This window comes from Leucopleurus acutus (assembly GCF_964270905.1).
Source record: "Leucopleurus acutus genome assembly, chromosome: 10".
Classification (NCBI taxonomy): domain Eukaryota; kingdom Metazoa; phylum Chordata; class Mammalia; order Artiodactyla; family Delphinidae; genus Leucopleurus; species Leucopleurus acutus.
The window spans coordinates 71,876,733-71,901,339 of record NC_139153.1 but is presented as its reverse complement, the minus strand read 5'-3'; the positions used below and the strand labels follow the sequence as shown (position 1 = coordinate 71,901,339).

The window sequence follows — 24,607 nt, the reverse complement described above, 5'->3', positions numbered from 1 at the left end:
GAATGGGCTGGTGGCGTTGCAGGTTCTGAAATGTGCAGTGTGTGAGCACATGTGTGTGTCTATGTCTGGTGTGTGTGTGTGTGTGCGGTATGTGTGTGTTTTGTGGAATGTATGTGAGTATGTGGCTGTAAGGAGAGTGTGTGTTTGTGTGTGTGTGGCTGAATCCCGCCTCTGTCTCACCCCTACCCAGCTCAGCCTCGGGTTTCAGCCCCTGTCCTGCAGGAAACTGCTGTTTGGACTTCAGAGGTGCCTCTTCCTGCAGCGGCCGCCACGGAGGGGAGAGGGCCGGGAAGGGGCCTTCCTGCCCACCTGGACCAGACCTTGAGTTGGTCAGGCGAACCCCCGACGCTGGTCCTCCCTAACGTCCCTCGAACCTCAGCCTTGGGGAGAAGCTGGGTTGAGCGGGGACTGAACGGAGGCCCTCCCACCGTCATCCATCCTCCTGTGGACAAAGGAGTGCAGCAGAAACGTGGACGCTCCCCGCAGCCATGGGGGCAGACTGGCAACCCCTCATCGAGGTCAGAGTCACAAACACACACACCCTGAGGCCCAGTGATCCCACCTTCAGGAATATTCTACAGATACAGCTCATTTGTGCAAAAGGACATGCTCACGCAACCTTGTTTATAACAGAGAAATTAATGGAAGGGATTAAGCAGGAGCTGGGCAGCTGGGTCATGTGTGGCTCATCCCTCCGTGAAGCTCCAGGCCGCTCTTCAAAGTGCTGGTAAAGAACAGCCCCAAAACAAATGGTCAAGTGATAAAAATGGGGCAACGTGCATGGGATTCTGACATTTTGTAAAAAAAAGAAAAATGATATGGGTAAATGCTTGTGTATGCACTTTTGGTGAGACTTTTGAACCTTTTGTACTTTGAGCATACAATAACTAAGCAAAAACAAAAAAACACAAAAAAAACCCTTGAGACAGACGAACATGGAGGGGGCCAAGAAAATGGGGCTTCTCTCCTGGCTTTGATCTTGACTATGTGACCCTGGGGAGGTCACTTCCTCTCTGTGTCCTGAATTTCCTATGTGGTCCCAGAAGCTGGAAAACCTTGGTGTTGGCAAAGTGAGGCCTGTGTACACGTGTATGAGGGGAGGGGCTGCAGGGGAGGGGGGTGGGGTCCCTCTCACCATCTCTTGTCACCTCCTTCTGCTGACACTGCAACCCACGCCCAAGGCCATGGGCTGTTCCCTAATGTGGCATTCCTTAAGAGAGCTCAGATTTCATCTGGCTGTCTTCCTGAGCTCCCTCCTCCCCTCCAGAATCCGTCAGGGCCACTCCACCCTTTGTTCCTGGAAGCAGCAGCCCACCGGTTTCCCATGAGGTCTCCACTTTTCAAGGCCTTCTTCAGCCATGTCTTCTCCTCAGGACGATCCAAGTCCAACCATGAGCTGTCCTCTCACTCACCCTGGACCCCTCCTGGCTTCCTCCAGGTCCAGGATGGGGTGGAGAGGGGTTTGGTCCACACAGCCCTCCCCGCTGTCAGCCTCAGTGCTCTGGTCTGCCCCTCCTTCCTGCACCCAAGGGCTCTGGACACCTGACCTCTGAGGCTCCCGCCAGCCCTGACAGTTTTCTTCTATCTCAGGCGCCCTGGAAATCAGGGGGACAACTGAGGCTGGGCCACGTGACCTCCATTCAGGCCAAACTTGCCTCCCAGTGCAGCCCTGGCTGTGCGGGGGCCCAGGGTTGCCCCCTCCCCAGGCCCTGCTCTGCCACTGACATAGGCGTCACCCTATGCCTTGGAGACACCATGGCTTCGAGAAGCAGGAGTCAGCAGGAGATTAATTAATCAAAACCTGAACACATCTGCTGTTAATTAATTCTATGCCAAGGGTTAACTCTTCCCTTTCTGGGCTTCTCCGTCCCTTCGGCAGGGAAGGAAATAAAGGTGGGGCGTGTGTACCCGTCTTCCTTCCCTCCCTCAGGGGGGAACATAAAACAAGGGAGGGGACCTCAGAGGCCAGGAAAGCCCCATCCATCTGGGGACTTTGTAGGGGGGTTGTGGGAGTGTTTGGTTTTCAGAGTCGTGGTCCATGGCCATCACTCATGAGTCCTGAGGAAATGTGAGATGGACCCATATCTTTATTTACAGCAACAAATAGAACAGACCTTCCCTCCATTCCCTCCCTCTCCCCTTCCAGTCTTTTCTATACCTTTCCCCCCTCCCACCCCACCCTGGGCCCAAGCCCAGCCCTGCCCTCTGGGGTCACTGTATGGGTCAGGCCCCACAGGAGGGGAGACCGGGGAGGGGCTTAGCTGAGGTCAGGTGGGGTGTCTCTTTTCACATTTTGTTGTCCTCTAAGCCTGGGGGCAGGGGAGGGGGAAGGCAGGCACAGGGGCAGTGAGAGGTAGAAAAGCCACAGCCCCAGCACCCCAGCCTCCCCCATGTCCCGGCCCCCTCCCCCAACTTTCACAGTGTTCTGCAGCCCTGGCAGCTGAGCCAGGAACGGTCCCCCCTCCCCCCAGGTCTTAGGTGCTGTTGTCCAGGGAAACCAGCAAGGAGGACCAGCACTGCCCTCTCACCGGGCTGGGGTTCCGAGAGGGCTCGGGGAGGGTGGGAGAGGCCCGGGGGAGGGGGCGGTCCAGCCTCGTGTGACAGCCGGGGACACCGCGGGTCAGGAGGAGAAGCAAAGCCCACAGCACTCCATGCAGATCTCCAGGCAGTCGGCCGACTCGCAGCAGGCGTCCAGGATGCCGCAGTCCAGGTCGCAGGGCAGGTCGCAGTCGGCGCACTCGCCGGAGCCGCAGCAGCAGCAGCAGAGGCACGAGTCCTCGGAGCTGCAGGAGCCGCACGTGGCGCAGTCCAGGACGATGTTGCACAGCGTCAGGAACTCGCAGAACAGGCAGGACAGGATGCAGTGGACGCAGCAGTCTGCAGGCGAGATGGCCAGGGGCTGGGGACCAGCTGCGGGCGGCAGGCTCACTGAATGCAGAGATAACGCTCATGCAGCCCTCCCCTGGCTCCGTGAAACGGGGACCCACCATCCAGGTGACCCCGAGACACGGAGAGTTACGTGGAGTGAGGGTCTGAGCCCCGGCAGCCTGGATCCCGAGTCCCTGCTTTGACCACCCTCGGTCATTTATTTAACGAACACGGAGGGATGACGTGTTCCAGGCACTGTTCTAAGTGTTGTGCACGAATTAAACTCATTTAAACTTGCAACAACTCCTTGAGGTGGGGCTGTATTAGCCCCTCTCTACAGATGAAGAAACTGAGAAGTCACTTCAAAATCTCTCCAGAATCCTACCACTCTGCTCAGCTCTTGCCTGGTGACAGCAACTGCGTCCTCGCTGGTCTCTCCACTCCCTGCCTTTGACTACTGCTCCCGGCCCGCACGCACCTACTCCGCACACGGAGGCCGGAAGGACCCTTGAAAAACCTCTGTTGGATTCCACCCCTCCTGCCCTCAGAACCCTCTAGTGGCTTCCGCCTCAACAGGAGGAAAAGCCCAAGCGCTCCCAGTAGCCCCGACGGCCCCTCCCCAGATCCCTCTGCTGTGGCCACACTGGCTACTCCTGGTCATGCAGGCACTGTCCCCTGTCCCCCCCGGTGCTCCAGCCCCAGATACGTGCTCTGCTCATTCTGTCCCCTCCGTCTTTGCCCAAATGTCCCCTCTCGGGGAGGCTTTCCGGGAGCACCCTCTTTAATACTGCCGGGCCCCAGCCCCACCCCCTTGCCGGCGCCCGCTCTGCCTCCCCGCCCAGGACTTAGCACCTCCCACGGCTTACACAGCTCTCCCCGCCTACTACAGGGCAAGCACCGCAGGGGCCGGCGTCTTTGGCTGTTACGGTCCCTCGACCGGTGCCTGGCACATCGTGGGTGCTCAGTAAATACACAGGAAGCGAATTAACACACGATCCTGCCTTGGGCACCCAGCTGGTACGCGGTGGTGCTGGCTCAGCAGCCGGTGTTCTGAACCGCTGGCGTGCTGCCAAGATGCTGGGCTGGCAGGGGTCGGGCCATGGGCAGTGTCCAGTTCCCCTGACCAGGCGGGCCCCTGGCTTGAGGCTGCTGGTCCTGTGGGAGTCTCACATCACCATGCAGGCTCTGACGTCCCCACCCAGTCCTGTGTACAGGGAATGGGGGTCGCACAGCTGGAACCCCTGCCATCTATCGGCAAACTGGATAAGGAAGTTCTCTTCAGGTGCAAATCTGATGAGGGCACCACCTTGCTTAAAACCCTTCAAAGGTCCCTACTGTCTTCCAGATGAAGTCTAGACCCACTATTCAGCTTACTACGTACCCTCCACCGCGGGAGTCCTGGTCTGCTTGGAGTCTCACCTCCCACCATTCCTCACCTGGAACCTCATAATCTAGCCACACTAGCCAGTTCTCACCTCTGTGCTAAGGCACCCCGGCTAGATCCTCCTACGGATCCTTTAAGGCTTGCTCAGACACCTCCAGAGCCTTCCCCAGCTTTCTGGGCTGGTGTGGGTGTCCCCCTGTGTTCACTTCATCACTCATCATTTATCTTTTATCACATCACAGAGTGATTACCTGTTTGGATCTCTCTGATGAGAGCTTTATGAGGCCATGGCCTGGGTACCCAGCACACAGCACAGTGCCTGGCTCCCAGCAGATGCCCAGTTCACTTCAGATGCATGAATACCCCCTTCATAAACAAGCCTGCTGGGCAGAATCTGCTCTGGGGGATGAAAGTCATGAACACATTGTGTGCAAATGTGTACACTGAATCCTGTTTGCAGAGGACCAGCCAGAGTCCCCCAGCATGGGCAGAAATTACTTAAAAGTTCTGGGGTGAAGGTCAAGCATCACTGGGCTACAGGTAGCCGTCACCCCTGCCGAACTGATGCCTGGTGGGGAGGGGGACCTGGCTGCCCAGGTCAGTCCCTCAGAGGACCTCTGTGTGGCAGGAACAATGGCTGGTATATCTGGGTGTTCTGACCTCCCACTGAACCTTGCAGCCCCCATCCCGCCCCCAATTAAGCATCTGATGGTGTATCATTTTATTACGCTAAGTGCTGTGCTCTCACTCAACAGATGGTCCATTCCTCAAGGAAAATTTCTGTTTCCAGAAATAAGGTGGCTTAAGCTGGACGAGCCCAGATGGCTCCATTTCTTGTTAGAGCAACTCTGGGAGAGTAGGGATGAGAAGGGGTTGGCCTTGAGAACTCATACGTGCCTTACCTTACCCAACATGTGTCCTCTGCAAGGTTCTCTGATTTAAGAGTGTTGCATCAGACTCCCTGGAGGGCTTGTTAAAACCCAGACTCCCGGGCCCCACCCAGAGTTTCAGATCTGGTGGACCTGGCGTGGGGCTGAGATGCTGCACTTCTAACCGGCAACCTTGCACAGATGCTGCCGCTGGCCCCTGCATCAGACTTCGAGGAAGCCAGCTTTGGAGGCTTCTCCCAGAGGGAGGCGAGATGGGGTGCTTACCTTCCTGCGCCTGGAGAGGGATCTGGGAGGCAGCAGACTTGGTGCTGCCCTTGCTTTTCTTGCTGCCTTGGCTGGCTAGAGATGGGTGTGTCTGCAACTTCCGGTGGGCCTTGGGGCCACCCAGGGCACCGTTCCCTGTCCGCCTGGTGCCGCCCAGCTCCGAGGGGTGGCCAGAGCCATTCGCCACTAGTGGGGTGCAGCCCAAGGGGTTCCCCTGAGGCTGGCCTAGGAAGATGATGAGAAAGGGCAATGGGGGAAGTGGGAGCTGGTGGGGTGGGTCCCCGCACAGCCTCCCGGGGCTCTGCTTGAATCCTGCCTGCTTTGTTCCTAGATACGCCACAGGTCATCTAGCTGATCTGTATTTTGCAGATGGGGAAACTGAGGCCCAGGGAAACTGACTTGCCCAGTGGCACATCATGAAACAGCCACAGAGTCGAGCCTGGCTCCTGACTCCCAGGTCCATGCTCATTCCAGAAAAGACAGAGGTGCAAGGCAAAGGGAGAGGCTCAGGGCCCTGGACCCCACCTTCTTACCCGACGTGAAATCCACTCTCCTGCTCTTGGGGTCCTGGGATTTTGGCGAGAGCAGTGGCAGTTGGGGGTGGAGGGGCAGCAGGGAAGCAGTTAAGCGTCACCTCGGCCCCTGCCAAGCCCCCTGCTGCTTTTGCCCTTCGTGTGCCAGGTGATTGATTGGAAACATCTGTTTGGAGATGAATGCCCTGGACCTGGAATCAGGGGCTCCTCAGAGCAGCCCCCTATCTCCCGCTCCTTCCACCTCCAGCTCCCCACCCCATCCAGCCTCTGTGGGGCACCTGCAAAAAGGGCTTGCTGAGGGGCCCCTTGGGTCTGAGGAGGGGGAGAAGGGAAAAGGGAGGCCAAGCAGGGAGACCCCAGAAGCTGGGAACCCTGGGTCCCCATCCCAGGCTGAGGAAACAAAACAGCTTTATCAGTGGGCTGTGGGGAGGCTGGCCCTGGAGATCTCCCCAAACACCCCATTCCTTCCCTCAGGTTTGCCCACCTGGATGGCATGGTTCTGTTCTCAAGAGATGAGGGCAGGGGTATGTGTGTGTGTGTGTGTGTGTGTGTGTGTGTGTGTGTGTGTGTGTGTGTGTGTGTGTGTGGGGAGAAGTCTGAGAAGGGGTCACAAGAGTTCGAGGATCCCTCTGCTCAGGGCCCCTGACTCCTGGGCGGGACCCTCTGGCCCTGAGGACCCTCAGTAAACGTGAACGTGGGGCACTTACATCTCTCAGGCCCTGTGGTCTAGATCCCCAGCTCCCTCTGGGCCAGGTCTCTGGGTTTGGATTGTGGCAGGAGTGGGTGTCTGGGGCAGGAGCTGGAGGCTGAGGAGAGCGGAAGGGGGCCTCAGCGCTTCCCCTAACTGAGGGGGCTGGGCCTTTTAGTAATGGTGGGAGCACACTGCTGGGCACTCAGTGCGCGCCAGGCACTGTTCGGAGCATTTGGCATGCAAATTGTTCTCAGTATCTCTAGAGGGCAGTATCCTCCTTTTACAGATGAGGAAATCGAGTCCCAGGGAAGTACAGTAACTTGTCCAAGGTCACACAGCGAAGGGTCAGAGGTGGGACCAGCCTGGAGGCTAAAAGCTGGGACTCCGAGAGCAGAGAGGCAAGGAGCCGGGCAGAGGTTGGGAGGCAAGGGACTGAGGAATAAGCTGCTACTATCACAACCATCACTACTCTCATAACTAGTAGCTGACATGGTTTGAGCTGTGACTAGGTGCCAGACACACACAGTGTTAAGAGCTCTAAGTGTAGTAACTACTTCCTTATGTGCTTTTTTTTTTTTTTGGCCACACCGAGTGGCTTGCGGGATCTTAGTTCCCTAACCAGGGATTGAACCTGGACAATGGCAGTGAAAGTGCTGGGTCCTAACCACTGGACCACCAGCAATTCCCAGTAGTAACTTCCTTAAGCATCAAACAGATCTACCATTACTAGCCCATTTTGCAAATGAAAAAACTGAGGCCCAGAAAGGGTAAAACTTGCCAGAGGTTCCACAGCTAGGAAATGGAGGGGGGAGGGGATGGAGATTGGGAGAAAGGAGCTGAGGACAAGCTGGGGAGTCAGGGATACAATGGGAGACAGGGCTCTGGGGAGGACCGTGCTGGGAGCCTCTGGCCCTGAGCAGTGGCTGACCTGCATCTGGGTAAACAGGGGTAAGGCCAGGGGAAGTGGCCAGGCCTGAATCATCCTGCCCCCACCTCCTGGCCCCATGGTGAGTGACTGGGCTGAGTCCTTGGCCAGCTTCGGTGCCCCCTGCCCTGCTGCCTAAACATGGGCACAGTGACCAGAGGGTGGGAGCGTGTGGTGAGCTAAGGGCCCAGGAAGTTGGGGCAGACACAGAGCTCGCCTGTGGCCATGGCCGTGGCAGTGGTCGTGGTGGCTGAGTCACAAAGCAAACACTCAGGGCCCATAGACACAGGGGTGTCTGTCCAACTCCCATCCAGGCCCCCTCCTCCGTGACCACGGCATTCACCTCTTTCTCTCAGTTCTGCTGGTGGGTGTGTCTGGAGGGCAGTGCACTAGCAGGATTTAGTAACCCTGACTTACCCCAGATGCCCTGGCTGAAGGCGGCTCCACACTTGGCCATGCCAGCTGGGCAGGCAGGCGTAGGAAAGAGCACTGGGCCAGGAGACCTGAGCTCCGCAGCCTGTGTTCAGGGAGAGTGGGTCTCTGTGCCTCAGTTTCCTCATCTGTAAAATGCGCTTGGCAAGAGCTATCCTGCTGCCTCAATACAGGCCAATTTGGAAAGTGCGTGAGATCACGCAGGGAAAGAAAGTTGGGAAGTGCCGATGCGTCCGTAGATCTTGCGGATCTTACTGGTAATCACAAAATGATTCTGGGTGTCCCTTCCCCTGCTTCTGAGGGTGACAGTGGCGAATTCTCCCCCTCCAGAACTTCCTTGGAGACACTGAGCTAAACCTGGGAATAGAGCTGAGTTTTGCTCCTTTCTGCAGAGAGCAACTGCGGGTGTCTCTCCTGCCGGTTTGCTCTTGACACGCTGAAGGCTGGGTTGCCTCAGGCTCTGGCTCCCTGGCCCTGGCCTCACGCTCTCTTGTCCTGAACCACATTGCCTGGAGCCTGTCCACACTCATTTTGAACTAATTTTATCCGAATCATTTTGTATGTGGAGGTCTTCTTCCTAGACAGAAAGGGCAACGTCCTACACCTTTCCACTGCCCACACCTCAAGGTCCTGGCCCACCGCTAGTCTCCCACAGGCACCCACGGCATTTCTGCCAGCCCATCTGCATTGGATTCCCTAGAGCAACCCCTACATGTTGCCATCCCAATCCCCTGACCCCTAGGACTCACGTGTCACAGCTTCTGTGGGGATGTCGAGGTCAGTGCTGTCCAGGGCCTGGGAGGCCCCAGGGCCATTGCTTTGGGACATCAAGGGTGCCGCCTCCTCCAGGGAGCCCTCCTCTAGCGCTGACTCCGCAGGTTGAGCGGATCCTGTCACTACCTCCAGCCCAGGCAGGAGGGATAGGGTCTGAGCTAGGGAAAAAGCAGACGACTGAAGGACACTTTCCTGGTGCCCTCCTGTTTGCCCAGCCCTGGTCCCCTTCCCATGGCCCAGAATGCCGTGAGCCCTCATTCTCGGACTCAGTACCAGTTACACAGCCCTTACCCTATCTGGCAACAGTGCCAGACTCTAGAATAGAAAGTTCCCAAACCACAGCCCGTGAACGAGCAAGGGTGTGTACGTGTGCATGTGTGTGTGTGTGTGTGCACCGTCAGGGAGTGGGGCCCGAGATGCATGGTATAAGGGAAGTGGGGGGAGGCAGAAACACAGCGCAGGAGAGAAGAGACAGGCAGTGATGGGGAGACAGGGACAGGCATCCAGGGTGACATGGAGAGAGAAAGAATCAAAGGCACAGTGGAAGGTAGAAGCAAAGACAGACAGAGCATCAGAACGTGGGAGACGGCACGGAGGAGGGCGCCCCAGACGCCCAGTGACAGACAGCCCGGGACAGGCAGGAGACTCAGCAATTGAGCGAAAGTCAGCGATGGAGAGAAAGATAAAGGTGAGATCAGAGGCAGAGGCGATGGAGAGGGAGTGGGGTACAGACAGAGCAAGGGGGAGACAGACAGTGAGCAATTGGGGCCGAGAAAGAGGATGATAGCAAGAGAGAGAGTCAGAGAACCCTGGGGGGTGAGGCGGAGGGGCTCCGGGCAGGAAGAGAGACGGGGAGACGGCCCAAGAGGGCTGGAAGAGGCGTACGGCAGCCACATGTAATTACAGTGAATGGCTCGGCCCCTCTGTGCAGGGTGGGCGGAAGGCAGAAATGGAGCCACCTACGGCTCCTGAGCAGCAGGACTAGGGGCCCCTGGGCCCAGGGGAGGAAAGTTCTGGGGGCTGAGAGGTGGGGCAGGGTGGCAGAAAGGCGACTGGGCGTGGGAAGGCCTGAGGGTGGACAGGAAGGGTGAAGCCCAGGGTCATGGGGCCAGGGGCCAGGCTGGGCAATGACAGGGTGCAGCCTGGGCCTCCCATCAGCCCCCGGGTCGTGCAGTGGGAATGACAGGGGCCTCAAGAGGGTGCCCCTCCCCCAAGCCGCACTGGGAGCAGGGGAGACAGAAATGAGAGACTCAGAGAGACACAGAGACCAAAGGGCCCAGGGAGAGGAGAGTGACACAGGGAGCCACAGAGAAAGACGAAGAGAAAGGGTGATGAAACCCAGAGAGTAACAGGTCAGCGCCCACCCGTACACACCACACACAGAAATCACGAGACACACCCACAGCGACAGAGAGAGACAAGAGCTGGTCTTGGAAACAGTAACAGAACGAATCACAGAGCACAGAGGGCCTTACATAGGGTTCCTTCCCTGAGCTGTCTCCAATGGGGGCGGAGGGGTAGGGAAGGAGACCATTAGAGGGACCAATGCAGGTTGGGCAAGTAGGTCTGGGGGATGGGAGCATCCTGAGGGGAGGGGACGATCCAGGGGCTCAGAGACCCCTGAACAATCCTCGTTCCAAAGACCCTGGTCCCCCACGGCCAGGGGGACCGAGGCCCCAGGGACCCCACGTGGGTGGTACAGAGAGCAGCCGGCATGCTCCCACCTGCCTAGGGAAACCATTGACCCTGCCTGGAGCTGGGAGCTGGGACAGGGTGCAGGGAGGGCTGGGGCTCCACCACTCCTGAACGGTGGCAGTTCTGTGCTGGGAACCCCTCCTGGTGCCCAGGGAGGCAGGGGGCAGGTCCCTCCAGCCCCATCCATTCCTTGGGCCTACTGAGAGCTCTGTGCGTTCATGAGAGGTCAAATGGCTTTGGGAGGATCGCAGGGCTCGGACGAGGGGGAGCAGGGAAGCAGAGATGACCCCCAAAGGGGGTCCAGGCCACCTGCCCCATGGCGCCTCTCCCAGCCCAGAGCCTGGTCTACAGCAGCACAGACGGGACAGGACAGTGGAGGGCCACGACCAACCTGGCCTGGAGAGGGAGGCTCACGGCTTGAGTCCTGATTCCCAGAAAGGAAGGGGGCTGCCCAGCTCCAGCCTCTGGCCCTAGAGGCGTCTTGCCAAAGCCCTGAAGCGGAGTGCTGACTCTCCCAGTTGGTGTAATGACAAAGGCCTGAGCCAGCAGCTGGAAGACCCAAGCCCTGGCTTTTACCAGATACCAGCTTGGGCGAGTTACCAGGAACTGGGTCACCTTGTGTGAAAGGGGGCTCACCATGCTCGTCCCTCAGGGTTTCAAAGAGTAAATGAAACGCTCAGCAGAGCGTGGCATGCAGGGGGCCACTCACATACCCTTCCACCTGCCCATCCCCCTGCCTGCCCTCCCTGCTCTCCCTTCCTTCCTTTCCTCCTTCCTTCCTGTGCTGTTTGGTGTAACAGCTACGACGCACCTCCCAATACGTCAAGCACTGGGTGGACCAAAATGAGAAAACCTGGTCACTCCCCCAGGAGTTCTCTGTCGGGGTTGGGGTCGGTCACATACACCGCAGGGCAAGAGTTACAGCAGGAGCACCTAAGAACTGTGGGAGCACAGAAGGTGGGCACTTACCCCAGGGGTGTGTGTGTGTGTGTGTGTGTGTGTGTGTGTGTGTGTGTGTGTGTGTTTGTGTGTGTCTAGGAGGCTGCTTGGAGAAGGCAATGCCTATGCTGGGTATTAAATAATCAATCAGTCAGCAAAGAAGGGGAAGAGGACCTTTCAAGAAAACCAGCAGAAGCCAAGAGCCCAGTGTGAACAGCTACGGCATGAACGAGGGGAGACTAGAATGATCACTGAGGCACGGTGGGCCTTGTGGTCACTTCCCAGGCTTTCTCCTGAGGTCACCAGGGCACACAGAGGTGACACTGTCAGTCCTGCAGTGGAAGGAGCCAGGATTGTAGCCTCTTGGCCCCCAGGGTTGAAGAGGGAGGAAGGTGAGGAAGACTGGTTAGGAGTCAGGAGACTGGTCCTCACCTGGGCCCTCCTACCCCTATGTGGCCTGCCACTCTCTGGGTAGTCTCTCCTAAGTCACCTACAGGGCTGGTGACCTTGAATCTGGTGGGAACAGGAAATTACAGAGAGCACAAAGTCCCGAGGAGGCCCCTCCTGCAGGAAACCTGCCATTCTGGGGTGAGCATCAGACCTTGGAAGGAAACCAGGGGGGAAAGTAAGTCCAGTCCAGTCATCTTGACCTGGAAACACTGAGGGACAGACCTCCTGGAGCCGGGAGGGCTGCGGAGGGGACCCAGCAGACACTGGGGGAGCAGCGCTGAGGGCAGAAGGGGAAACTGTGCTGAGGGCCCAGAGATGTGGGAGCAGGCAGAGAAGGAACAAGAAGTGGCAGGAGGGCCTGGTCTGCGGGTGACATGCTGCCCAGGGGCCCCGACGCCAAGATGCTGGAGAAGAAATGGCTCTCCCTGCAAGCACATGGAGCCGAAAAACCAGACTAGAGGCGGGGCCCACGTGCTCAACCATCAGAAGACAGAAAGAGCCCAGCTTTCCTTCTTGCGACCAGGAGATCCCTGCCCAGCCACAGAGGGGAGAACACCTCTGAGGAGAAACTCCAGGAGGATGGGAGGCCAGCAAAGGACAAGGGCCACTGTGTGGACAAGAAACGCAAGTTGTGTGTGAAGGCATCTGCCCCGGGTGGGGGTGGGGCTGGAGGCCCTGGCTGGGGCCCCACCAGAGCCACCTTTTTCTAATGTGCATGGGGGGTAATTCCCTGGCGGTCCAGTGGTTAGGACTCCGCGCTTCCACTGCAGGGGACACGGGTTCGATCCCTGATTGGGGAACTAAGATCCTGCATGCAGCACGGTGCAGCCAAAACTAACTAACTAAATAAACTTAAAAAAATAATAACGTGCACAGCGGGCCAGCCACGCTGGTGGCGTCTCTGAGCAGAAGCCCTAGCCCTGCACTTCTCTCAAGAGCCCCCATCTCCAAGGGGGAAACACAGAAAGGCAAGAGCCCGTGTGCCTCGACATATTCGCATCCCTAACACGGGATAAGGTTCAGGTCAATGCCCTGAGTTCTAGGGTGGAAAAGTCACGTTTAAATCCATAAGCCCGAGAGCGAAGCAGAGAGACTCAAACTTCAGCCGGACCCTGTGCGCTCCCTCTGCCTGCTGTTCCTGGATGGAGAAGGAGTTCGGGGGGCCTCTTCCAGGTGGGAAGGGTTCATTCCAAGCCTGGAAAGTGTCCACGGGGCCCTCGTCCCCAAGCTCCAGTGCCTGGTGCCTCCTGCCGAGCCCTCTCGTGTCTTCGTGGACAGTGGACCCAGCCTTCCCCTTTGGAGCTCCGACCATCTCTGCAGAGAGAGGGCCAGGATCTGATCTGCTCAGAGAGTAGTGACCAAAGCCCCACATTCCAATCTATCCTTGGCCTGGTATCCAAGGCCTTGGTCTATATCTTCAGCCTACTCAATGGACCAGGATCCTATGTTCCAGGCCGGCCGACCTCTCCATAGCCCCAGGCCACCACAGGGCCTTCTGCCTCATCCATCCAAGCTTCCCCACCAAGGGGAAGCTTATCTTGTTCCCCTTGATCAGAATGTCCTCTCCCCTCTCCCCAAATCCAGCTCATCCTTCGTGACCCAGCTGGAGTTTCACCTCTTCCTCCAGAAAGCCTTTCCTGACCCTCGAGCCAATAGTCTCTCCTCGGAGTGGCCACTTACTGAGAACTCAGCATCCAGGGTTCCCTGCTGTAAACTGTAACTAGGGAGTGAAGTGTGGGTCCTCAATCAGACTGCAGCCCCAGTCTGTCTCTGCACCCCCAGGAGTTACTTAGCAAATGTCTGTTGCTGAGGATTGAGTTCTGGGGCCTGGAGCCCCAGGTCAGGAGGAGAGAGAATGAGAAGGTGAGAATTAGGGTTGGCGCCCAGCACCAAGAAGGCAAGAATGTGGACTCGCCTGATACACACTTGTGACACACAGGTCACAGGCTTGGGTCACCAGGCTAAGGACTTGTGAGGGCCTGAGATGGCCAGTTAGGCTGGGTCCAGTTGGTTTTATTTTAGGTCTGAAGGCTCCAATTCCCCAGGAAATTCAATTTAGAACCAAGAGCAGGAACATGACGCCACAGTGCTGGACAGAAATCTGTGGGTTAGGGAGCCAGGCTCCTGGGGCATTCGGGGCTGGATGGGGAAGAGGCCACTGGGGGAGCCAAGGGTGCGCGGGCCTGGCCACCTGCCCCGACCAGAGCTGCCCTGGGGCCCCTTGCACCCCTGTCTGCATCTTGGGTGGCTGCGGGAGGGGCTGACCTGCTCCCTGGCTAGCTTGCCAGCAGGGCCTCAGCCGTGCTGTTCCGTCAGCGCTCAGCAGGGAGCGTGGGGGATTCTGGGCTCCGATTTAGGCGTCTGTGGGGTTTTGGCTCTGTCTCTTGCGGTTTGGGCTTCCTGGGCAGCAGGCTCATTCTCCCAAGGCAGCAGAGCCAGGCCTCCTCGTGTTATGAAAGCCACATTGTCTGGCCCAGCCCAGGCTGGGGAGGGGGCTCGCTGGGGCACTGGGGGGCTGCAAGTTACAGCCCAGGGCTTAACCCTCCCAGTGGCCCACCCTGGCCCTTGCCCCTGCCCCGAGCACATTCAGTCCCTCCTTTCCCTACTGGGGCTCGAAATGGGTCACACAGGGGCGAGGATCTTGGAAGGAAGGAGTGGAGGCGAGAGCAGAGAAAATGGATAAGCAGGGGGAAGAATGGGAGAGTTGGAGAGAAGCAGGAGGCTGAGAAAGAGAGGAGGGGCGAGGGACAGAGAAAAAGCCTTCCCAGGCCTCTGCCCCTAGCCCTCTCTCCAGGCTGCAGGAGCCCAGTTCTTGGCGGAGTTTATTCCCCAGAAGTCCCTACTCCAGGGTCCCCACAGAGGGGGGAATCTGAGGGCTGGTGGGATGCACAGCAGACACACTAGTCTCACGTACATGCCGGCCCCTGACCAAACGTCTCCCACTTGTCCTCACTCTAGGAGACCCCCAGCCTCACCCCGCACCTCCACAGCCCTGGGTCTCCAAAGGGCCAGCATCCACACCAGGTAGACCTGGGCCTCTCCAAACGGGCAGACGAGCTTCCATGGGCGGATACGGAGACTGAGGCCAGAGAGGGGAAGGAACTTGTCCAAGGCCATGCAGGGAGTTAATGTCAGAGGTCCAGGACCAGACCTCCGTTATTCAGAGACTCAAAGAGGGGAGAAAGGGCGAATGGGGCTGGGTGAGAGGAAGGCAGAAGATTAGACTAACCTAGAGCTGGGATTAAAGGCGTGAAATCTGGGCCTGTACTCCTGCATGCAACCCCTCCAGCCCCCCGCAACAAATCCCAGATGTTCCTGACTTCTCCCTGTCCCTGTGGTCCATTGTGAGCCTCAGCTCACATGTGTATGGTGAGGGGATTGACTGAGAGCCACAGCCCCAGGACTCCCCTCTGCCCCCTCCTTGGACCCCCTCAGGAAGTCACAAACCCTCCCGGGTTGGGAGGCTCCTGCAGGAATCCCAGGGAGGTTACAGACCCTGTGAGTTGAGGGAAGGGGTGTTTCACTCGGGTGGTGAGCACTTGATTGGGGTGAGTGAATGAGAGAGAGGGAGAGAGAGAGAAAGAAAGAGAGAGGCGGAGGAGGAGATAAAACGTGTGTGTGTGTGTGTGTGTGTGTGTGTGTGTGTGTGTGTGTGTGTGTATGTGCGCGCGCGTCCCTTCACAGTAGGGGTGGTGGGGACTGGCCGGGCCCCGGTGGGGAGGAAGACGAGCGAGACGAAATGGCAAGGAGGGGAGGGGCCGGGTCCTGTCGGACAAAAGTTTTCTGGAAGCACTAGGCTCTGGTTGGGTTGGGGGAAGGGAAGGAGAGAAAGACTCAGACACCCCCACCCCGCCTGAGGCCCCCATAAATATTTACACACTGGGCAGAAAAGGCTGGGACACAAATCCCAGACGGACAGACAGACACTGCGGTGTGTGTGTGTCTGGTGTTGGGAGTGGGGAGTTGGAGCCAACTTGGCGCGGCCACCGCCTCCGTTCAGGCCCTACCCCCATCGCCTCAGCCCTCCACTCTCCTTGGACCCGGTCCCCGATACCCAGATTCCGCGCCTCCACCTCCACTCAAGCTTCCCCGAACCCGCTCCCCGCTTCTCAGGGAGGAGGGGGGAGAACGACCACCGCCCCCAACCCCCTACCCGGCTCTTGTCCAGTCTAGCTCTCCATCCCCGCTCCTACCTGGGCCGGGGGCTGCGCTGGGGGCTCCATGGGGCGCGTCGCAGTGAGGGGGGCGCTGGCCACTCACCTGGGACATCGGCCCGGGACCTGCGGGAAACAGGGCTCAGCGGGCGGAGCGGAAGGTCCCCGCGCGCGCGAAAGGGGAAAAGGGGGCCGGGCAGAGGGCGATCCAGCGGCAGCCGTGCGCCCATCCCTTCCCAGTCCGGCCCCCGACCGACTTACTCGTGCGAGCTGCGCGCCGCTCTCTCGCGCCGCGGGGATCACTGCGCTGGGCCTGCCATGCACGACGGCCGCGAGCGCCCCAGCCCAGGGGCAACTCGGCGCCACTGCGCTCGCTCCGCGCCCCTCCCTCTCACTCGCTCCTTTCTCCCATTTCGGCGCCAGCGCGCGCCGCTGGCCCGCTTCCTTCTGCCTCCTTTCCCTGTAGCCCCCTCGCTCCTCCCCTGCTTGCCTTTCCTCTTCCCTCCCCTCCTCCCCGGCCCACCCTCTCCCCGCCCCCTCCTCGCCTTCCCAGGCGCCCCCCCCCCCCACGTCCCTTCCCCCGCGCCGGGCTTGGCGCTGCCTGGGCGGGACACGTCTGTCCGCGGGGCGCTGCGGCTGGAGCCCCCACAGGAAGCCGGCTCCGCGCGTTTCCTCCGCGCTCTCGGAGCTGGGCCCAGTCTCCCCAGATCCCCGCCCCCCTCCCAGGCCCAGCGCCCCGGGGGGCGTGCAAAAGGGGCCGCGCGCGTTCCCCTTCGCCTGTCCTAAACTCTGCGAAAGTTTTTGAAAAAGCAAGAGAACGAGGGAGAGAGAGAGAAACCATGGTGACCACAACCACCTCGAGCCAATTGTCTGAATATTTGTGGCCCCCAAATCTCGTTGTCCCAAAGGTGGGAGTGATCAAGTTTCTCAGGCACCCTTTGCCCACCCCCTTGGTCTCTGCCCCGGGGTCCTAAGCCTGGGCACAGACCAGAAGTTGTCCCTCCGGGAAATCCGGTTAGTGACCACCTAGCATCCCGTGTCCTAGAGCAGCCCTAATTCCCCCACCTCCACCAGCCGTGCGTGGGAATTTGGTCAGAAACCCAACTTTGGAGGCAAAGAGAGGTTCTCGAGTTCAGCCTTTCTTTTGGCTCCAGACTGGAATCCGAGGCTTTCCAAATTACGGGCGCTCGGGAAAGGGGAGACAGGGAGCCCCTCCCGGCGGGGGCAGCCCGGCGACACATCTGGAATTGTGAGCTGGGTCCCTCCTCAGGGCCGGGGTTAGGAAGGAGCCGTGGCCAGAGAGTCGGGATGAGGGGAGTTCAGGGACCCTCAGCGTCGCCCAGGGAGCAGGTCCCCGAGGATGGGGGAGGGCATGGAGCCTGCGGCCCGCTGGGTGGGGGTGGGCGGGCCCGTGGGATGATCAGGTGGGACCGCCCGCTGTGGTGACAGCTAGACCAAGGACTCCTCGGAGCCGAGTATGGGCTCCCCACCACGAGGGGCCGTGAGCAATTAGGGAGGCGACGGTGGCGCCAGGCCTGTTCTCCCGGTCCCGCCTTCCAGCCCGGGCTTGAAGCCGGGGCTGGGACGCGGGGGCAGAGCTAGGGACTCGGGGCCTCTCCTTGGTGTCCCCCAGTCCCCGCAGTTGCTACTTACGACGCTCGAAGGTCCTCGCGGCGCCGTCGAGGCCAGGACCGCCGTGGTCCCCAGGGCTTTCGCCACCCGAGGCCGCGTCCCCACGATGAGGCCAGGTGGCTTCGGCCGGAAGTGGGGGGCCCCCGGGCCGGGAGGAAGGGGTCCGGCTCCCGCGGCCGCGCAGCCTGGTGCGGGGCCCGGCCTGGAACTACGGGAGCCAGCCCGGATCAGTCTGTTGCATGGAAATTCTGGGGAGCGGTGAGGACTCCCCCTTCCCGGCAAGGGCTGAGTCACTGGGACGCGCCCGCGGGGCTTGGCGACTGCAGCATTCTGACCAGCTTACCTGGGTCCGCGAGCTTGGCCTCATCCGCCGCCAGGAGTGGAAGTGGAAGGGCGTAAGGGGGCGGGGTGGTGGACATGGTCCCCAGTGCAGTCTCCACCGTCGCTCTCCGTCCTTTCCTGAATGTGGGGCCCTCTCCCCAACCACAGACCGTAGTCCTACACCACTAACCCGCCCCGCCTCCCCCCTGCTTCTCAGTCTCTATCCAGGGCCCCTAAACTCTGGATCGGCCCAGTCTCCCAGCCTTACTGTCCGAAATCAGCTGCTTGGGATCCAAAGTCCTCTGAATCTGGCCCAACACTAATTAATATGTCTGGTTTGTTGGAAATGTAAAATAGTTACATTTAATCCCACATACCGGTTATACAGGTGTGCTCAGTTTGTGAAAATCCAGCAAGCTGAACATTTAAGGTACATACCCTTTTATATATGGCTCTCATACTTGAATAAAATGTTTTAAAAAATCAACACTCATTAAAATCAACATTCTAGGGCAAAACACAGTATGGTGTGATGACCAGGCAAGGGACTCCAGTTCCAGATCCCAACTCCACCGTCCACGTGTTTCCTTGGAGAAGTCCCTTTACCTCTCTGAGCCTCAGGAGGGATGAACATTGGGGCCCTCCGTGTGGAACCTAATAGTTTCATTGTTATCCAGGACCAGGACTAGGGTGAGGTAAGTGGGGCATTCCTCTGGGGTGCAAAATTTAGGAAGGTGCCAAGATGAAAAAATGTTTTAATTCAATATTTTTAAAAAGCCAAATCAGCAAATTACAGCCCTGCCAGCCAGCTGCCTATTTTTATTTATTTATTGGCTGTGCCTCACAGCTTTTGAAATCATTTTTGTTTTTTTAATTTTATTTAATTTTATTTATTTATTTATTTTTGGCTGCATTGGGTCTTCGTTGCTGTGCACGGGCTTTCTCTAGTTGTGGTGAGCGGGGGCTACTCTTTGTTGCGGTGTGCGAGCTTCTCATTGTGGTGGCTTCTCTTGTTGCGGAGCACGGGGTCTAGGTACGTGGGCTTTAGTAGTTGTGGCACGCAGGCTCAGTAGTTGTGGTGCACGGGCTTAGTTGCTCCGCGGTGTGTGGGATCTTCCTGGACCAGGGCTCGAACCCGTGTCCCTTGCATTGGCAGGCGGATTCTTAACCACTGTGCCACCAGGGAAGTCCCAGCTTGTGAAATCTTAGTTCCCTGACCAAGGATGGAACCAGGGATTGAACCCAGGCCCTCAGCAATGAAAGCTCCGAGTCCTAACCACTGGACCACCAGGGAATTCCCCAGCTGCCTATTTTTATAAATAAAGTTTTATTGGAAACAGGGACAGGATTAGGGTGAAGCCAGTGAGATGGGATCATGCAAGTTCGGGGTTAGATCCTGTCTTTATTTAAAATATTGGCATTTTGTTCATTATAGATTTTTTTTGCATTAATTTTGATTTTTAGATATATTGCAGGAAAATATTGTTTACCGAGTAATTGTAATTACCGAGTTTTCTGATGCTCCCTTAAGTTTTGCACCTGAGCCTTACTCACTCTAGGCCTTACACACCTCGCCGTTGTCCCTGGCCTATTACTGTCTTCTCCTGAAGGACCTGGCTAGGACCCCAGAGTAAATGAGCGGGAGGCTGAAGATGCTTCCACGCCCCTCACCACCCCCCTCACCAGGTAGGCTCTGCATTCAAGCCCAGGCCTAGCTTTCCTGGGGCCCACTGATCAGTTCAGAGTCAAATGCAAAGTCCTTACAATGGCCTTCAGTCTCCAAGAGCTGGGCTCGACCTGCCTTCGCCTTCATCTCCCCTCACTCATTTCCTTCCAGCTTGCTGCTCCCTGAGTTTGTTTTTTCAAATTGCCCCATGTGCTTGCCTCAGGGCCTTTGCACTTGCTCTTCCCTCTGCCCAGAATGTGCTTCCCCTAGATATTCACTTGGCCCCCTTCCTTGTTTCCTCTACTTATGTCACCTTCTCAGAGAGGGCATCCCAGACCGTTCACTCTCTGTCCCTTCCCACCACTTTATTATTCTTCATAAACCTTTCACCTCTTGTTGATTAGTAGAACGAAAGCTCCAGGAGAGAGGAGACTTTGCTTTGTCTGCTAGGGTATTCTCTAGAATTGGGTCTGACCCAGAGAGCTCAATAAATATTTCGTTTCACAGATGGAAAACAAGGGGCCAGAGAGGGGAAGGGGCATTAGCAAGTCACGCAGTGAGTTGGTGGCAAGAGCTTACTAAATCCCATGTTTCCAGACTCCCAACTCAGTGCTGTTTCCTGCCTCCTGGGGCTTATCCTCACCCCCTACCCCCAGAGCCCTCCAGACAGCGAAGGGTGACCCTGCACAGCTCTCTTGTACGCTCCCTTCCACACAATGTGATTACAGAGCCTGGCCAGGCTCCAGACCCCGGCGTCCACCCCTCTCCAGTGTCCAGCAGGCAGGCACAGCTCTTCCTGGCTTCCTGTCTGTGGCACAGGGCCGGTCAGTGGCTGGGCTGGGTTCCGCAGCTGGACCATAGCTTTGGTCTCCATACCCTGGAGAATGGGGAGCAGGCCACTGTGGCGTGACCTCCCTGCAGAGGGCTGTGTTGAAGGGGGTGTGTTTGTGTGTAGTGAGGGGAGGGGGATGCTGGATAGGAACTGAACAACTAGATAGGAACACCCTCCACAATGAGCAGAGTGGAGAATGGGGCTGTAATCCCCCCTTCCTCAAGGACATGGCATGCGACCATGGGAGGGCAGCTCTGGGCCCCAGGCCTGATTCTCTTCTTTTCTTCTATTCTTGGTGATCAGAAGACGGTGGTGTGTCACATTCGGTACACATGAGTTGGGTATGTTCTATATGCCAGCCCCTTGTTGGGTAGTTCTAGATTTGTTGCTTCCTTTCTTTTCTTTTTTTAAAATTTACTTTTTTTAACATCTTTATTGGAGTATAATTGCTTTACAATGTGGTGTTAGTTTCTGCTGTATAACAAAGTGAATCAGCTATACATATACTTATATCCCCATATCCCCTCCCTCTTGCGTCTCCCTCCCATGTTGCTTCCTTTAATACCCACACAGTCCGGAAAGCTATTATCCTCATTTTACAGGTGAGGAAGCTGAGGCACAGCGAGGTGCAGTGACTTGCCCATGGCCACACAACTAGTATGGGTTGCAGCTGGGACTTATACCACATCTCTTTTTTTATTTTTTTGGCCATGCTGTGTGGCATGCAGGATCTTAGTTCCCTGACCAGCGATTGAACCCATGCCCCCTGCAGTGGAAGCGTGGAGTCTCAACCACTGGACCGCCAGGGAAGTCCCTTGTACCACATTTCTGAAGCCCACTGCAGTGCTCATTCCAATCCCTGACATGGCCTTTAGCACAGAGAGAGAACTGTGATATTCTTCGGGATGTGTCCCCCACCTCCAAGCTGGCTGCTGGAGATGGAGGCATGGCCCTGGCCCCCCTCCTCTGTCTCATCGGTAATTGGCAGCGTAGAAAGAGTGGGGCTTGGTTTGGTATCGTGGAGATCCAGTTTGCATCCTGGCTCACTCACTTCTACCTAGGTCTGTGATTTAGGGCAAGTCATTTGAACTCTCTGAGCTTCCAATTCTGTTGTGTAAACCCAGGAGGGTGGTTCCCACTTCACGATTGGGAGAAATTAAGTGAGCACCTGGTACAACACCAGAGGCTTCAGTAACTGGTAGCTCCCTTGCCCGGGTCTGCCCTCCCTGACGCTTACCCAGCAGCAAGCAAGGGGAGCCTCACAGGGCATGTGTCCAGCACCTTACCTGGTGCTCACTGTGCGACAGGCACAGCTCACAGCACTTTACATGAATGAACCAGTTTAATAGTCACAACATTAAATATCAATTAATATTAAGTACCAATATTTCCCCCATTTCACAGGTGAGGAAACAGAAGCACAGAGAGGTTCAGCAACTTGCTTAAGCCTCACAGCCTTCCCTTCAGCACCATCTTCCCTGGGGGGAGGGAGGGGTCTCAGGGCTGATCCTCTACTGGATAGATCCTCTTCATCCCCCAGGGAAGTTAATGAATTCTGAGCTGCTGTTAATCAAGTATAAATGCCCTTATGCACTGGCCTCAAAACTTTTTTTTTAAAGTAATTCAACTTTATAACAATTATAAGTAAACCTCTTAAAATTTTCTGGACAGTGACAGTCTTAAAAGAAAAAAAAGACTTATTTTTTAGAGCAGATTTAGGTTCACAGCAAAATTGAGTGGAAAGTATAGAGAGTTCCTGTGCACCCCCTGCCCCACACATACCCAGCCTCCCCCATCATCCACGTGCCCCCCAGAGTGCTACATTTGTTACAACTGATGGATCTGCACTGTCCCATCATTATCACTCAAAGTCCATAGCTAACATTCAGGCTCATTCTTGGCATTGTACAGTCTGTGGGTTTTGACAAACATATAACGACATGCATCTACCACTATAGTATCGTACAGAGTATTTTCACTGCCCTAAAAATCCTCTGTGCCCCACCTATTCATCCTTCCCTCCCCCTAACCTCTGACAACCACTGATTTTTTTTTTTTTTTTTTTTTTTTTTTTTTGGCTGCATTGAGTCTTTGTTGCTGTGCGTGGGCTTTCTCGGGCTTTCTCTAGTTGTGGCGAGTGGGGGCTACTCTTCTTTGCTGTGCGCGGCCTTCTCATTGTGGTGGCTTCTCTTCTTGCGGAGCACGGGCTCTAGGCACGCAGGCTTCAGTAGTTGCGGTATGTGGGCTCAGTAGTTGTGGCTCACGGGCTCTAGAGCGCAGACTCAGTAGTTGTGGCGCACGGGCTTAGTTGCTCCGCGGCATGTGGGATCTTCCTGGACCAGGGATCGAACCCATGTCCCCTGCATTGGCAGGTAGATTCTTAACCACTGTACCACCAGGGAAGTCGCAACCACTGATATTTTTAACTGTCTCCACAGTTTTACCTTTTCCAGAATGTTGTGTAGTTGGAATCATACATTATGTAGCCTTTTCAGATTGGCTTCTTTCACTTAATAATATATATTTAATGTTCCTCTGGGTCTTTTCATGGCTTGATAGTCCATTTCTTTTTATCACTGAATAATATTCCATTATCTGAATGTACCACAGTTTCTTTATTCATTTTTTTCATTGAAGGGTATCTTGGTTGCTTCCAAGTTTTGACAATTATGAATAAAGCTGCTATAAACATCTGTATGCAGGTTTTTGTTGGACGTAAGTTTTCAGCTCATTTGGGTAAATACCTAGGAGCATGATTGCTGGATTATATGGTAAGAGTACGTTTAATTTTCTGAGAAAGTTCCAAACTGTCTTCCAAAGAGGCCGTACCAGTTTGCGTTCCCACCAGCAGTGAATGAGAGTTCCTGTTGCTCCATATCCTTGACGTCAATAGCATTGACGTTGTCAGCGTTTTGGATTCTCGTCATTCTGATAGGTGTGTCGTAGTATCTCATTGTTGCTTTAAACTGCATTTCCCTAATGATATATGAAGTTGAGCATCTTTTCATATGCTTGTTTGTACCTGTATATCATCTTCAGTGATGTGTCTGTTCAGGTCTTTTGCCCTTTTTTTTTTTTTTTTTTTTGTGGTATGCGGGCCTCTCACTGTTGTGGCCTCTCCTGTTGCAGAGCACAGGCTCCGGACGCGCAGGCTCAGCGGCCATGGCTCACGGGCCCAGCCGCTCCGCGGCATGTGGCACGAACCCATGTCCCTGCATTGGCAGGCGGACTCTCAACTCCTGCGCCACCAGGGAAGCCCCTTTTGCCCATTTTTAAATTGGGTGGTTCATATTCTTATTGTTGAATTCTAAGAGTTCTCTGTATATTTTGGGTAACAGTCCTTTATCAGATACATCTTTTGTGGGATGTACATCTTTTGTGAGCCTCGTGGCTCACTGGTTAAGAATCAGCCTGCCAATGCAGGGGACATGGGTTCGATCCCTAGTCCGGGAAGATCCCACATGCCGTGGAGCAACTAAACATTTGCGCCATGACTACTGAGCCCGCGTGCTGCAGCTACTGAAGCCTGTATGCCTAAAGCCCATGCTCTGCAACAAGAGAAGCCAATCACAATGAGAAGCTCACACATTGCAATGAAGACCCAACGCAGCCCCCCAAAAAATAATAAATTAATTTTTTAAAACTAAAAATCTTAAATTTAAAAAAAGATATGTCTTTTGCAAATATTTTCTCCCAGTTTGTGGCTTGTTTATTCATTCTCTTCAAAGTGCTTTTTGCAGAGCAAAAGTTTTAAATTTTAAGTCCAGCTTATCAATTATTTCTTTCATGGGCCCTGACTTTTGTATTATATCTAAAAAGTCATTGACAACTGCCAGGTCATCTAGTTTTCTCTTACATCATTTTCTAGGAGTTTTATAGTTTTGTGTTTACATTTAGGTCTGTGATCCACTTTCAGTTAATTTTTGTGAGGACTGTAAGGTCTGTGTCTAGATTATTTTTATTTTTTTGTATGTGGATGTCCAATTGTTCCAGCACCATTTGTTGAAAAAACTGTCTTTGCTCCATTGGGTTGCCTTTGCTCCTTGGTCAAAGATCAATTGATTCTATTTATGTGAGTATTTCTGGGCTCTCTATTCTGTTCTAATGATCTATTTTTCTATTCTTTGCCAATACCACACTTTCTTGATTACTGTAGC

The 24,607-nt window shown here is 55.9% G+C and overlaps 1 protein-coding gene across 1 annotated transcript; it reads right to left on the bottom strand.

The window, feature by feature from the left end:
• Nucleotides 1–2,538: 2,538 nt before the first annotated feature.
• On the bottom strand, nucleotides 2,539–16,402 carry MDFI (MyoD family inhibitor). Its single transcript, XM_082847714.1, has 5 exons — nucleotides 16,261–16,402; nucleotides 16,039–16,125; nucleotides 8,737–8,919; nucleotides 5,407–5,631; nucleotides 2,539–2,877 (listed from the first exon to the last, which is right to left on the bottom strand). Exons 2-5 carry the CDS (start codon nucleotides 16,112–16,114, stop codon nucleotides 2,621–2,623), a joined length of 741 nt encoding a protein of 246 aa, XP_082703840.1. The 5' UTR covers nucleotides 16,115–16,125; nucleotides 16,261–16,402; the 3' UTR covers nucleotides 2,539–2,620.
• Between the last annotated feature and the right edge of the window lie 8,205 nt (nucleotides 16,403–24,607).